The sequence below is a fragment of the Argopecten irradians genome, chromosome 13, assembly GCF_041381155.1.
Source record: "Argopecten irradians isolate NY chromosome 13, Ai_NY, whole genome shotgun sequence".
In the NCBI taxonomy this organism is placed as follows: domain Eukaryota; kingdom Metazoa; phylum Mollusca; class Bivalvia; order Pectinida; family Pectinidae; genus Argopecten; species Argopecten irradians.
In genome coordinates, this window is record NC_091146.1 from 24,045,364 (window position 1) to 24,062,703 (window position 17,340).

At 39.7% G+C, this 17,340-nt stretch overlaps 1 protein-coding gene across 1 annotated transcript in view; it reads left to right on the forward strand.

Annotated features, from left to right (window-relative positions):
- LOC138305723 (uncharacterized) overlaps positions 1-17,340 on the forward strand; it is a 65,288-nt gene that overhangs the window by 41,761 nt on the left and 6,187 nt on the right. Inside the window, exons 15-17 of the mRNA XM_069246002.1 lie at positions 761-850; positions 15,075-15,173; positions 17,102-17,225. Of these exons, the coding sequence (XP_069102103.1) occupies positions 761-850; positions 15,075-15,173; positions 17,102-17,186 (274 nt within the window). The 3' untranslated portion in view covers positions 17,187-17,225. The remainder of the gene's footprint in view (positions 1-760; positions 851-15,074; positions 15,174-17,101; positions 17,226-17,340) is intronic.

Sequence of the window (17,340 nt, forward strand, 5' to 3'; positions counted from 1 at the left end):
AGTTACATGTGGTAAAATAAGGTCATCCGAAACATGACCCACCAGTATGGGATGTTGTCACAGAATCCTCTATTCTGCAACGGACAGTGGTTATACAGTTTATAAAACGAATGATTTTTATACATGATTAAAACACCAATTATTGTTCAAAGAATAATTAATATCATTTATGCTCATGGTCGGCAGTTGAAGCATCTTTAAAGAGTCGGAAATAATACTGGTAATACTAATTCTCTGATTAACGGGCCAAAAAAAATAATATGTCTGCTTAGGGTAATCCGACCACAGTCCCTAATTTTTTTTTACCCCCCGACCTGCTAAGTTTTTTCTTTCCCCACACTTTTCTACGACGAAAAAAAATTAAAAGTCAGGATTTCGATCTTTAGACTCCAGTTACGGCGCCATTATTTTAGATTGAAAAGACACCAAAAAAAAATTTATCCTCGTCAACTCTACTGACCCTCTTCTTTTTTTGCCAATGTAACCCTAAAAACAGACAACATACTTTTTTTTTTGGCCTAATGGTAATATGATATCTAATACAGTTCCACGAGAAATAGAATAACAGACTTGAAATTTACATCTGGAAGTTTGTACCATTATTGATAATAATGATTACTGACGGAAGATGTTCTTTGTTTGATTATATATATACATCACTTCTGGTTTCGTATATGTATAGGAGCCCCAGTAGTTACAATGTTTACATACAATATACTCTTACAGTTATTAGTATTAAGAATTAATCTTACTTTTGTAGACTAAAAAAGAACCTGAAAGGTTTGTTACTGGTCCATCCAACTCTGTGGCTAAAGACCATAGTGAATCATGAACCAAGACCCTTTATCAGGTAAATTTACTTTTATTTTTTTTTTAAAAAGTTGTAAGGTGTCTGATATTCCACCTATCAGCCCAGCAAATCAGGTTGAGGGTGTCAAGTGATATGATAGTGTAACCACTCAGCCACTGGAGGCCCAGATCCACTAAGTATGGGAAGTGTAACCAACTATCAGCCCAACTGCTCACCAAGGCCCACAATGTCACAAGTTTGAGAAAGTGTAAACCACTCAGATCCACTGGTGTGGCCCAATCACAAGTATGGGACTGCAGTGTAACCACTCAGCCTCACTGGTGGCCCAATCACAAGTATGTAGAAGTGTGCTCCACTCAGCCACTGGTGGCCCAATCACAAGTATGGGAAGTGTAACCACTCAGCCACTGATGGCTCCAATCACAAGTATGTGAGAGTGTAACCACCTCAGCCACTGGTGGGCCCAATCACACAAGTATGACGGACAATTGTGTAACCACTCAGCCACTGGTTGGCCCAATCACAAGTAATTGGAAGTGTGACTACTCAGCCACTGGTGGCCCAATCACAAGTCTATGGAGAAGTGTAAACCACTCACAGCCACTGATGGCCCAATCACAAGTATTTGGGAAGTGTAACCACTCAGCCATTGGTGACCCAATTCACAAGTATGGGAAGTGTAACCACTCAGCCACTGGTGGCCCAATCACAAGTATGGGAAGTGTAACCACTCAGCCACTGGTGGCCCAATCACAAGTATGGGAAGTGTAACCACTCAGCCACTGGTGACCCAATCACAAGTATGGGAAGTGTAACCACTCAGCCATTGGTGGCCCAATCACAAGTATGGGAAGTGGTAACCACTCAGCCACTGGTGGCCCAATCACAAGTATGGGAAATGGTAACCACTCAGCCACTGGTGGCCCAATCACAAGTATGGGAATTATAACCACTCAGCCACTGGTGGCCCAATCACAAGTATGAGAAGTGGTAACCACCTCTCAGCCACTGGTGGCCCAATCCAAGTATGGTAACCACTCCGCCACTGTGCCCAATCACAAGATGAAGTGTAAAACACTCTAGCCACTGGTGGCCCAATCACAAGTATGGGAAGTGTAACCACTCAGCCACTGGTGGCCCAATCACAAGTATGGGAAGTGTAACCACTCAGCCACTGGTGGCCCAATCACAAGTATGGGAAGTGTAACCACTCAGCCACTGGTGGCCCAATCACAAGTATGGGAAGTGTAACCACTCAGCCACTGGTGGCCCAATCACAAGTATGGGAAGTGTAACCACTCAGCCACTGGTGGCCCAATCACAAGTATGGGAAGTGTAACCACTCAGGCCACTGGTGGCCGCAATCACAAGTTAAAAAAAATGGGAAGTGTAACACACTCAGCCATCTGGTGGCCCAATCACAAGTATGGGAAGTGTAACCACTCAGCCACTGGTGGCCCAATCACAAGTATGGGAAGTGTAACCACTCAGCCACTGGTGGCCCAATCACAAGTATGGAGGAAGTGTGTAAACCACTCAGCCACTGTATGGCCCAATCACAAGTATGGGAATGGGAGTGTAACCACTCAGCCACCACTGGTGGCCCAATCACAAGTATGGGAAGTGTAACCACTCAGCCACTGGTGGCCCAATCACAAGTGTGGGAAGTGTAACCACTCAGCCACTGGTGGCCCAATCACAAGTATGGGGAAGTGTGAACCACTCACTGGTAGGCCACTGGTGGCCACTGGAGGCCCAATCACAATAGTGGGAAGTGTAAACACACTAAGCCACTGGTGGCCCCCAATCACAAGTTTGGGAGTGTAACCAATGTGCTCACTGGTGGCCCAAGTTCACAATTTGGGTGACTACATGACAGAACTTCTACAATACTACAGTAAAACTGCTAATCGAACTATAAAACAAGAAAACTTTGCAGTTTTAACATTTTCATGAATCTGAGTCAAACCCCGGGAAAATGACTAGCTTTTATACGGTATGTGAATTATGATTTGGAAGAGGCAGTGGCCAAGTGGTATAAGATGTCACATTATATTTACCATAAGCCTAACCAGCTCTGTGTCGCGCGAGTTTCAAATCCCATGTGTAGCCAGATACTGAACACTGGTCTGTGGTTTTACTCCAGATTTTCAGGCTTTCCTCTTAATCTAAATCTGGCACATCCTTCAATTAGTCTGGCTGTTTTATTATTATTGGATGCTAATCTTATCAAAACTAACTCTTCATAAAATGCACTTAATGTCATATTCTCTTCTCACTAAATGTCCTGATCTCGTCTCTCACTAAAATGTCTGATCTACCTCTCACTAAATGTCTGATGTCTCTCACTAAATGTCTGATCTCTCTCTCACTATAAATGTCCCCCTCACTATCTCAGATCTCTCACTAAATGTCTGATCTCTCTCACTAACCTGTCTGATCTCTCTCACTAAATGTCTGAACTCTCTGATCTCTACTTAAATGTCCTGATCTCTCTCACTAAATGTCCTGATCTCTCTCACTAAATGTCTGATCTCTCTCACTAAATGTCTGCTGTCTTCTCTCTCGTCACCAAAAATGTCCTGAACTCTCTCACTGAATGTCTTCATCTCTCTCACTTTTCTGTTGTGATCTCGTCTTCACTCGGAATGTCTGATCTCTCTCTCACTTTATGTGGTGATCTCTACGCTCACTAAATGTCTGGATCTCTCTCACTACTAGAATGCTATTGTGATCTCCTCCTCATCGATGAATGTCCTCTGATCTCTCTCACACCAGTTTTCATCTATTAATCCTCAAGTTCAAGGTCTTTTATTTATATACCTTGGACCACCGCCACGGCCCACGGTGGCCAAGTAGTTTAAGATGTCTCGACATATTACCCACAAGCCCGCAACCTGGGTTGCGATTTTGAATCCAATGTGTTGGCGGCAGTTTGCCAGGGTACTGAATGCTGCGGTCTGTGGTTTTTCCTCTGGTACTGAAACCCGCTTTTCTCCACCATACAAGACGGACCGTGACATGTCCTTTACATGACCCTGGCTGTTCTATAAAAAGACTTTAAACTAATAAAAGAGTGGAAAAGAAAAACATTCAGCTTATGAGCTCATCAGTTTAAGATGGCAATCAAAAACTCTCCCTTTGATAAATCTGTAATAGTATGTTGCATAGGTAAAATAACAGAAAAAACTTTTTTTTGTTTCAGTTCCATCTGATATTTAGCTCCAAGCTCTTTCTGGTTCTGTAAGGTGTACAAGGTCTAAGTACGCTACAAGAGCTTGCTAAGTTATAACCAAAATATAAAGTTCCCTATACGTGTCCTGGTAATATATATATGACAACAAAGTAATACTTGTATGTAAGTATGTAACCCATATATAAAACACAAGAATTACAATGTACACAATAAGTATACATACAGTAAGTGCTAAAAAAAGTAAGTTTTGGTTACACAAATTTCTCCTGGTGACTATATTTCATCAATTTATTAAAGGCAGTATGTTTGTCAAATTTCTTCTTTGATTAGCATACAGATACTGTTATTATTTTTTGCTAAACGTCCATAAATTTTCATTTTTTGAGCTTTAAATCTTGCGTTAAAATATAATCTAAAAATAAAATTAGTTATTTTTACAGATTACGTTTTTGTCGAAAATTAATACAATAAGAAGAAGAAGAAGAAGATTCAAAATTCCCCTATATTTATGGGCCCCAAACTTTTGCCTTATTTGAAACGTGGTAGTGTCCCCAAAAACCTAGATTGATGGCCTGTGCTGTTATAATGATCCTGGCTGTTAATTCATTGTTTAATCTAATCAAACCAATACAGGTCAAATTTCTACCAGAATCTGGAATTGAATTAGATACTTTTATGTCTCCACTACCTTAAAAATGATTTATAAATTCATTGTTGAATTTTATTGGCTGCATGTGTGATGAAATTACCAAGATTGGGGTTGATAATAATGATAAATTATCTTAATCGAATGAAAATAATTACTTTATAGAACTAAGAATAATTGTAAGGAGTTTATCTGTTCCTGATAAGAGTGATTTATTAGTTTAAGAAAAATTCTCTCTGTTTTTTAGACGACACTCCTATCAAAATGTACTCAGCCGAACCCTAATCCACAATACACTGCTGAGGAAGAGCGACAAGATGTAAAACTTGGCGACTCGTTGTGAACTAGCGGGTAGGTGAACATAAAATTAGAATCTTACAGTCATCGAAGCATGTCAACAAAAGGGTTTTTATACCCACGGAGGACATGACATTGACCTTTCCTCACTGGGGTATTACAGATACGGATCAGTGAACAACTCATAAATCTGGGGACAATTACACTTCGATCTCAGCCGTAATTAAGTACGACAAGTGAGAACACTATGGAGGTATGACATTACCTTTCTCACTTGGGGGTATTACAGTTACGACAGATGTGAACACTAAGGAGTATGACATTTACCTTTCTCTCCTGGGTAATAACAGAACGACAGTAGAACACTATGGATACGTATGACGGTAACCTTTCTCTCTGGGTATTACCCCAAAGACAATGCACACTGGGGGAGAAATGAGAGTAACCTTTCGGGATCTGGGTAATTACAGTACGACAGTGAACATAATAGGGGTATGACATTACCTTCTCTCTGGTTTTTACAGTACACATGAACACTATGGAGGTAAGGACAAATATATTGTGATCTGGGGAATTTGGACAGTAGCGAACAGTGAACACTATTGAGTAATGACATTACTTTCTAACTGGGGTATTACAGTACGAACAGAATACTAGGAGGTCTGTAACATTACCTTTCTCTCTGGTGTACTACGGTGATGGACAAGTGAACGCTATGGAGGTATGACATTACCATTCTCTCTGGGGTATTACAGTACGACATGCACACTATGGAGGTATGACAATACCTTTCCTCCCTGGCGTAATTACAGTCCGACATTGGAACACTATGGAGGTATGACATTACCTTCTCACTGGGGAATTACAGTAAGACAGTGAATACAAAGGAGCTAAGAAACATTAGCCTTCGCACTGTCAATTAACAGTACACAGTGAACACAATGGAGGTATGCACAAAACCTTTCTCTCTGGGGTATTACAGACGACAGTAGAACACTACATACGTCATGTAATGATGTTATCTCCATCTGTGTGTAAATAACATGATAAAGACAGTGGGCACTATTGGAGGTAATGACAATACCTTTCTCACTGGTGTCTTACAAGGTACACAGTGAACACAATGGAGGTAAGCGACATTACCTTTCTCTCTGGTGGTATTAACTGTACACAGAGGAACGGTAATGGAAGTTATGACATTACCTTTCTCTCTGGGGTATTACAGTACACAGTGAACACTATTGTAGGAATGACATTTACCTTTCTCTCTGTAATTACAGTCGACAAGTGTAACACTATGGGAGTAATGACATTACCGGGCAATCTGGGGTAATTACAGTACGACAGTGAACACTATGAGGTAAACCATAACTACTCTCTGGCTATTACAGTTCGACAGTTAACACTAGGAGGTTGACATTACTAGTCACTCTGGGGTGTTACAGTACGACAGTGAACACTAGTTGAAGTATAGTACATATAACTTTGTCTCTGGGTATTACAGTACCGACAGTGAACACTATGGAGGATGACATTACCTTTCTCTCTGGGCTAATTAACGTACGAACATTGACCGCCTTTGAATGAATCAAGCAATTAACCTTGTCCCTCTCTGGGTATTACAGTACGACACTGAACACTATGGAGTTGCCCTATTACCTTTCTCCCTCTGGGGTATTACAGTTACGACCGTGAACACTATGGAGGTATGACATTACCATAATATCTTGGGGTATTACCAGTAAGTATCTGTGAACACTAATCAGAGTATTCATTTTACCTCTCCTCTCTGGGTATTCAAAGATATTGTACAGTGTGATGCTATGGAGGTAAGACATTAACCTTTCTCATGAAGTTGCTTGTTACAGTTCGACAGTGACACTATGGAGGTAATGACATTACCTTTCTCTATGGGTATTACTGTACGACAGTTCTTAATAAGTGTGAATGAGATTTCGCTACTCACTTATGCCTAAAGTACGACTGTTACAGCGAAAGTTCTCCCCGCATACAAAACCGTTTCTAAGTGGCGAAATAACAGAACGACAGTGAACACTATGGAGGTATTACAATTACCTTTCTGTCTGGTATTACAGTAAGACAATAGAACACTATGGTTTATGACATAAAAAAGTCATCTCGGTGTATCTATCAGTAACGACAGTGACCCACTATGTGAAAATTGACATTAACCTATTCACTCTTGGAAATTACAGTAACGACAGTGAACACTATGGAGTATGACATTAAATTTTCTTCTTGAAAGGGATGATTACAGTACGACAGTTTACACAATGGAGGTAAAGAACATTACCTCTTTCTCTGTGTTTATATAAAGTACGATGTCTTAGTGAACACTAAGGAGGTATGAACAATACCTTTCTCTCTGGGGAAATTACATTAACGACAGTGAAACACTAAGGAGGACTGACATTACTTTCTGTGTGGGATATTACGGTACGACAGTGAACACTATTGGTCCGTATGGATACATGGTTTATTCTCTCTCAATGGGTATTCAGTACGACAGTGAACACGCAGCAGGTATGACCTCAACCTTTCTCTCTGGGGTATAGACATGTATACGACACTGATGAACACAAGGTAGTAAATACGTTTAACCTATTCTCTCCTGGGTATTACAGGTACGACAGTTCAAACACTATGGAGGTAAATAGGTTTGGACAGTTCTCTCTGGAATATTTACAGAACGTTGCCAATGAGAACACGATGGATGTAATGATCGATTAACCTTAAAAGATATTCTAGGTATTACATTTACACATGAACACTATACTGTGATACATTACCATTTCTCTCAGGGGTATTACAGTACGACAGTGACCACTAAGGAGAATGAGACTGATTAAACCTTTCTCTCTGGGTATTACAGTACGACAGTGATAACACTATCTGACAACATTTTTTTTTTTTTTTCACTCTAGAGGTATCACAGTACACGACAGTGAGACACAAAGGAGGTAATGACATTGCCTTGCTCTCTGGGGTGATTACAGTACTACAGTGGAACAATTCATGGAGGTATGACCATTACCATACTTGTCTGGGGTATTACAGTACACAGTGAACACTATGGAGGTTATGACAAGTACCTTTCCTCTCTGGGGTATTAAAGTACGACAGTCTACACAATGGAGGATGAAATTGTTTATGCTCTACTGTGGAACGAATTACAAGAACGACCGTGAACACTATGGCGGTGTGAGAAATGCCCTTTCCTCTGGGTTAGTACAGTAACGACATGAACACCTAGGAGTATGACAAAACATGAATTCTAATCTGTTGTTTGTCAGATACACACTTGAACACGGCATGGAGGTTAGGTACATTACCTTTCTCCTCTGGGGTATTACAATAAGACAGTGAATTTTATACACGATGACAACACCAATCTATCTGGGGTATAAATTACAATAAAACAGTTTACAACTGCTGTCGGTTTGCATTACCTTGAGCTCTCACTGTTATACAGAACGACAAGTGACACTATGGAACACTGACAATACCTTCTCTCAGGGTATTACAGTACGACAGTGAAACCACTAAAGGATGTAAGACATTACCCTTTGCTCTCAGGGTTATTACCAGACCGACATGAACACTAAGTTTTTTACCCCCGACCTTTCTCTCTTCCCTCAAATTACAGTACACAAATGTAGAACACTATGTAGTGAATGACATTACCTATTCACTCAAGGGTTGCGTTACAAAAACGCAGTGCACACTATGGAGGAAATGACCATTTACCTTTTCTCTCTGTGGGTATTACAGGTACACAGTTAACACTATTGGAGGTATGACATTACTCTCTCTCTGGTGGTTTGCCAATGTCACACTACAGTGACACTATGGAGGTAATGACATTACCTTCTCTCTGGGGGTATACAGTACGACATAACACTATGGAGGTATGACATACCTTACCGTCTCCTGGGGTAATACAGTAACAGACTAAGTTGAACACTAAGGAGGTTTGACATTACCATGTTCTCTCTGGTATTACAGTACGACAGTGAGAAACACTATTGGAGGTATGACATGACCTTTCTGCTCCTGGGGTATTACAGTCGACAGTGAACACTTTGGAGGGTATTACATTAGCCTTACACTATGGAGTACTTGCAGTACGACAGTGAACACTAAGGAGTATGACAAACACTTTCCTCTCTTGGTGGAATTATAGTACGACAGTGAACACTATGCGGTATGCACATAACCTAACTTCTTCTGGACCTAAAAACAGAACGACAGGAGAACTATGGAGGTATGACATCTACCTTTATCTCTGGGGTATTAACAGTACGACCAAGAACTACTATGGAGGTAATGGACGATTACCTTTCTCTCTGGGTAATTACAGTAACTACAGTGAACTACTAAGGAGGTATGACATTACCATTCTCTCTGGGGTATTAACAGTACTACAGTGAACACTATGGAGAATGACATACCATTCACACTGGGGTATTAACAGTACAACAGTGAACACTAGCCCATTGGAGGTTATGCCATTACCTTTCTCTCCTGGGTAATTCCAGTACGACATTGAACACTAAGGAGAGTAAGACATTACCTTTCTCTCTGGGAATTACCTAACGACAAGACCATAGTGAACACTAAGGAGTATGGACCATTACCTTCCTCTCGGGGTTAACAGTACGACATTTGAACACAAAGATGTATACATTACCTTTCTCTCTGGTATTACAGAACGACAGTGAACACCTATGAGGTATGACATTACCTTTCCTCTCTTGGGGTATTCAGTACGACAGTGTAACCACTCAGCCATGGGAGGTATGACCCACCTTTCTCTGGGGTAAGTTACAGTACCACAGTCAGCACATGGTGGTATGACATTAGTATGGGGTATTACAGTACGAAGTGTAACCACTCAGACATTACCTTTCTCTCTGGGGTATCAGTACACTGAACACTATGGAGGTATGACATGGCCCAATCACAAGTATTTACAGTACGACAGTGAACAATATGGAGGTATGAATTAACTTTCTCAGCACTGGGGCCCAAGTACAACAGTGAACACTATGGAGTATGACCCTTTCAGCCACTGGGGTATTACAGTGGCCCAATCACAACTATGGAAGTGTACATTACACTCAGCCACTGGTGGCCCAATCACAAGTGATATGGAGAAGTGTACCACTCAGCCACTGGGGTGGCCCAATCACAGTAAACTATGGAGGTGATCCTTTCTCTCTGGTGGCCCAATACAAGTGAGTCACTAAGTGTAACCACTCAGCTCACTCTGGGGTATTACAAGTACGACAGTGAACACTATAAGGTGTAACCTTTCTCTCTCAGTACACTGGCCCAAGGTAGTTACCTGTGTGGTATTACCCAGTGAACACACTGGTGACATTACCTTTCTCTCTGGGGTATTACAATCACAATGGAGGTATGGAATTACCACTCAGCCACTGGTGGCCCAACAGTGAAACACAAGTCTACATTACCTTTCTCTCAGTACGACAGTGAACCACTGGAGGTATGTCACAAATGTCTCTGGGGTATTCAGTACGACAGTGAACACTATGGAGGTCTGACATTACCTCACTGGTGTATTACAGTAATGAACACTATGGAGGTAACACTCAGTTCTCTCTGGGGTGTAACAGTGAACACTATGGAGGTCAGCCACTTTCTCTCTGGGGTCATTACACTCAGCACAGGTGGCACTACAAGTATGGGAATGACCTTCTCTCTGGGGTACCATCACACTAAACCATCACTCAGCTTTCACTGGGGTATTACAATCACAAGTATATGGAAGTGTGGTATTACACTACGACAGTCAAACTGGGAGGTATGACAATTCACAAGTATGAAGTGTATTACCACGACAGTCAACATGGAGGCCCAATCTCTCTGGGTATTACAGTACGTCTGAACCACTCATGGACTAAAAGTATGGAAATGTCTAACTTTCACTCAAATGTCTGTGAACACTATGGAGGTAAGTGTATTACCTTTCTCTCTCTCACTAACAGTACTGGTGGCCCAATCACAAGTATGGGACAGTGAACACTACCAAATGTGACATTCACAAGTAATTTCTCTCAGGGTAATACAGTAACCACTCAAGTGGCCCAATCACAAGTATGTCTCTCTGGGGTAACAGTGTGAAACACTCACAAGGTATGGAAACACTAATGTCTGGCCAGTACACAATCACAAGTATGGAGGTAACATTACCTGTAACCACTCAGTACGACAGTGAACACTCACTGGTGGCCCAATCACAAGTATGGGAAGTGTAAACCACTCAGTGCCACTGTGTGCCCAAATCACAAGTATGGGAAGTGTAACCACTCAGCCACTGGTGGCCCAATCACAAGTAACAGTGAACCACTCAGCAAAAAATGTCCCAATCACAAAGTCTCATAAAATGTGATAACCAAATTTTGATCATTGCCACTAAATATTTTTCACATAGTCAATATGTGTTACGGTAATGTAGAGCCTCTCACACTTAATGTCTGGCTCGTGATCTCACTAAACTGTAATGTAATATCTCACCAAAACGTCTGTGGCTCAAACTCAAAAACTGTCTGATAAAACCTATTTTTGTACATACCTAAACTACATCTAGTACTGTAATGTGTTCCAATCTTGATAAAGAATAATGGTATCTCAGTGGTAAATGCCATTTCATCCACTAAATGCCCTTTCCCCTAAGGACGTAAAAACGGTTGGGGTGAATCTGCCCTCACGGAAATGTTTTCTAACTCTTTCCTCACACTAAATGTCTGATCTGTCGGGCCATCTGTGAATTGTACTGATCTCTCAGTTGTGTAAGTGTAACCATGTAAAATAGATCTCATCTGGTGGAAGCAATCACATCATTTAATTGTCTAATCTCTCTCACGAAATGTTAAAAATGCTCACTCAAACTGTGTGATCTCTCACTCCAATGTCTCATCTCACTCAAAGTAAAGTCTGATCTCTCTCACTAAATGTCTATCAACTGTAATCAGATTAAATGTAAGTGTGATACCTCTCACTAAAATGTGTGATCTCTCTCACTGTTTGTCTGATCTCCTCAAAATGTGAATCTTTTTAATTCAGCACTGTCTGATCCCAATCACTAATGTAAATCCTCATGTAAATGTCTGATTGGGAAAAACTCTGGGTGTCGATCCCTCACATTTAACAATGTGGCCCAAAATGTCTGAAGGTCTAAGTATGGGAAATTGTAAACCACTTTTGTTTGCAAATCTCAAATGTGGTGATCTCCAAAAATCACAAAATGTCAGAAAGATTTCAAAACACTACATGTAAAAGTATAATCTTCCCATGCACTGTAGATTCTCTCACTAAAATTGTCTGATCTCTCAATAAATGTAACCAATGAAAATATATGTCTGAGCTCACTAAATGTTCTGATCCTCACTAAATGTCCAATCTCTCACTAACTGTATGATCTGCAATAAATGTCTTAACTTTGTTCCACACTAAAATGTCTCTAATCTCTCTCATTAACTTGTGGCAAAAATTTTGTTTTACACTAAATGTATGATCTCTGACTTAATCATCACTATAGTTTAATGATCTCTGTCACTACATGTCTGATATTTCACTTGCATATGTAACCACTCATAAAGACTAAATGTCTTTTGTTCAAAGAAATATGTGGATCTGAAATCTCATGTTAAACTGTCTAAAACATCTCACACTAACTAAATGTCAAATGGTAAATTACTCCAATACACAAGTCATAATCTGACTTTCACCATTATGTGTGTCTTCATGGATGACCTTTGAAATGTCTCAAATCACCAAAGGTATAGGGACAAAATGTCTTGAAAAATCTCTCTCACAAGTATGTATGTACAATCTCACCTAAATGAGCATAAACAACTAAATGTATGATCTCTACAACGTAAATGGTGCGACAACCAATTAAATAGCAATGTGTAAAAATGTATGATTTGATCTGAGTAACTGTGGTAATTATCAAAATCCAACATGACCCTATGGGATGTTGTCAATGTCTATTGAACACTGGTTAAAAACGAATGATTTTATACATGTTATCAAGTTGTTCAAATAATAAAATGTCATTTATGGAATTTATCAAGATGTGGTAAATGTCTCACTCATTTGATAATCCTCTCATTATCTAAATGTAAATAATTCTCTTGATTTTTAAAATGAAATCTGTAATAAATTCATTTAAGTGGCCAATCATCAACTAAATGTTTGAACTGGGGTGTAACCACCATCCCTAATTTGGTTACTGATACAAGTCTTCTACGAAAAAAAAAATTAAAAGTCAGATGGTGGTACTCAACTCCAGTTATGGCCATTATTTTTAGTGTCTGATCCGAAGACACCACTGGTGTCCCTCAACTATCACACAGTTTGTTTGAATCTGTAAACAGTTCATATACTTTTTTTTGGCCTAATGGGATTGATGGCTAATACACAGAAATAGTAATAACAGATAAATGTACATGAAGTTGTACCATCATCCACTGTGATATTTTCCACTAAATGTCACTCTTCATGTATTGTCACTATGTAAAGCCACTCAGTTACTGTTTACATAAATCACTTACAGTTTTGTATTAAGAATCTGTCTCAATCTACCAAATTGTGTTTGGTCCTTGCAAAGATCCAAAGTGATCATGACATGTAAATAAATCTCCAAGATGGCAGCCCAAAAAATGTCAGGTCTGAAACACATTTTGAACTTCTTCTCAAGTGTCACTCAGCCACTGTCTATATCTCTGATACCACTCAGCCACTGTTGGCCCAATCACAAATGTCTTAATGTCCACCAACAGCCACAAATGTCCCAATCAAATGTATAAGTTTGTAACCATGCCATTCTGATCAATCTCACTAAATGTCTGGCCTCAACTCATGGGAGTGTAAACCACTCAGCCACTGGTGGCCCAATCACAAGTATAGGAAGTGTAACCACTCAGCCACTGGTGGCCCAATCACTCGTATAGGAAGTGTAACCACTCAGCCACTGGTGACCCAATCACAAGTATTGGAAGTGTAACCACTCAGCCACTGGTGGCCCCAATCACAAGTATGGGAAGTGGTAACCACTCAGCCACTGGTGGCCCAATCACAAGTATGGGAAGTGGTAACCACTCAGCCACTGGTGGCCCAATCACAAGTATTGGGAATTTGTAACCACTCAGCCACTGGTGGCCCAATCACAAGTATGAGAAGTGGTAACCACTCAGCCACTGGTGGCCCAATCACAAGTATGGGAAGTGTAAACCACTCAGCCCACTGGTGGCCCAATCACAAGTATGGGAAGTGTAACCACTCAGCCACTGGTGGCCCAATCACAAGTATGGGAAGTGTAACCACTCAGCCACTGGTGGCCCAATCACAAGTATGGGAAGTGTAACCACTCAGCCACTGGTGGCCCAATCACAAGTATGGGAAGTGTAACCACTCAGCCACTGGTGGCCCAATCACAAGTATGGGAAGTGTAACCACTCAGCCACTGGTGGCCCAATCACAAGTATGGGAAGTGTAACCACTCAGCCACTGGTGGCCCAATCACAAGTATGGGAAGTGTAACCACTCAGCCACTGGTGGCCCAATCACAAGTATGGGAAGTGTAACCACTCAAACCACTGGTGGCCAAATCACAAGTATGGGGAAGTGTAACCACTCAGCCACTGGTGGCCCAATCTCAAGTGTGGGGAAGTGTAACCACTCAGCCCACTGGTGGCCCCAATCACAAGTATGGGAAGTGTAACCACTCAGCCACTGGTGGCCCAATCACAAGTATGGGAAGTGTAACCCACTCACACTGGTCTACAAGCCCCTCAACCTCTGGGTCACAAGTTCGAATCCCATGTGTGGGCAGTTGCCAGGTACTGACTGCTGGTCTGTGGGGTTTTTTCTCCGAGTACCTCCGGCTTTCCTCCGCCAAAGGACCTGGCATGTCCTTTACATGACCCTGGCTGTTATTAAGATTTTAAACTAATAAAAGAAAAAAAATTCAGCTTATGAGCTCATCAGTTTAAGATGCAATCAAAAACTCTCCTTTGATAAATCTAATAGTATGTTGCATGGTAAATAACAGTAAAACTTTTTTTTTGTTTCAGTTCCAAGTTTAGCTCCAAGCTTCGGTTTGTAAGGTCATTACAAGAGCTTGCTAGCCTAGTCCCTATGGAATATATATACGTCCCGGACCATGTACACAAGTAAGTGGAAACATTGTAATACTTGTCTGTAAGTATGTATACAAAATATAAAGAAAACATTGTAATACTTGTCTGTAAGTATGTATACAAAATATATAGAAAACATTGTAATACTTGTCTGTAAGTATTATACAAAACATATAGCAAAACAAAGTAATACTTGTATGTAAGTATGTATACATAAAATAAATAGAAAACAATGTAATACTTGAAAACATTGATGTAATGGTATGTTGTATAGCAAAACATATAGTAAAACAAAGTAATACATCTAAAGTAATACATAATTATATAAAACAATGTAATACTTTGTATAAGTTGTATACAAAATATATAGGAAAACATTGTAATACTTGTTGTAAGTATGTGTACAAAACATATAGAAAAAAGTAATACTTGTATGTAAGTATGTTACAAATGTATAGAAACACAAAGTAAACTTGTATATAATATGTATACAAAATATATAGAACAACATATTGTAATACTCTGTATGATGATAAGTATGTATACAAAAACATATAGAAAATCTCATGTAATACTTGTATGTAAGTATGTAACAAAATATATAGAAAACAAATGTATAAATGTCTGATCTCTCTCACTAAATGTCTGATCTCTCTCACTAAATGTCTGATCTCTCTCACTAAATTGTCTGATCTCTCTCACTAAATGTCTGATCTCTCTCACTAAATGTCTGATCTCTCTCACTAAATGTCTGATCTCTCTCACTAAATGTCTGATCTCTCTCACTAAATGTCTGAACTCTCTCACTGAATGTCTGATCTCTCTCACTTTATGTGTGATCTCTCTCACTAAATGTCTGATCTCTCTCACTTAATGTGTGATCTCTCTCACTGAATGTCTGATCTCTCTCACACCAGTTTCATATTTCCTCAATTTCAAGGTCTTTATTACTTTGACCTGGGGCCACGGTGGCCAAGTGGTTAAGATGTCTCGACATATTACCACAAGCCATCAGGGTTGCGAGTTTGAATCCAATGTGGGGCAGTTGCCAGGTACTGAATGCTGGTCTGTGGTTTTTCTCTGGGTACTCCGGCTTTCCTCCACCAACGGACCTGACATGTCCTTACATGACCCTGGCTGTTAATAAGACTTTAAACTAATAAAAGGGAAAAAACATTCAGCTTATGAGCTCATCAGTTTAAGATGCAATCAAAACTCTCCTTTGATAAATCTAATACGGTAGTATGTTGCATGGTAAATAACAGTAAAACTTTTTTTTGTTTCAGTTCCAAGTTTAGCTCCAAGCTTCGGTTTGTAAGGTCATTACAAGAGCTTGCTAGCCTAGTCCCTATGGAATATATATATGTCCCGGACCATGTACACAAGTAAGTGGAAAACATTGTTATACTTGTATGTAAGTATGTATACAAAATATATAGAAAATATCATATGATTCGGTACTATATATTATATATAAGTAACATATTCTCCCAGAATGGTTACAAGACGTTAACAGAAAAACGATACAAAAATGCGTCTCTTTATTACAAGTTAAGCCAAATTCTGTGACCTGAGAGTAGACTATCTATCCTTCACAGCTGAATATGTAAAAGTATTTTTCTCTCATTCTTGTCCTTAAATAAGGTATTTCCATATGGGTTTTTTTTTAAACTTTAATTAAACAATATTTTATTCAAACAAACAATGACGATATACATACAAATACCAATACATACAGCTAGGATGGGAAAACAAACTAAAACCTTTTTATATCAATTCCTTTTTTAACTTTGCCCTATATTTGTTAGTACTATATTTTTGATATTTTTCTACTATTTTTCTAGTATTTGAAGACTTTTAACATAATATTGGCTTTATATGATGATGGATCCCATGTGTATTGATCGCTGTAGTAAGACATGAAATGTATATGATGCAGTATTTAATGTTTTCTTTTGAAGGTTTGATGATAAATTATCAAAGCACTCACCGCAAACTTCCCCGACGACCTCTGACCCTGCACCTTTGACCCCCACAAGTCCTTGACCTTGCACAGGCTATTGCTGAGAGTTAATATATTCCACAGTAAGTTGTTACACACAAGAATGACTTGCAATCTAATATTTACTCATTCACCCCTTCGGACACGTTTGAACTCTTCTAATACAAAAGCTAGATTGGTCCATTATGGATTTCCAGG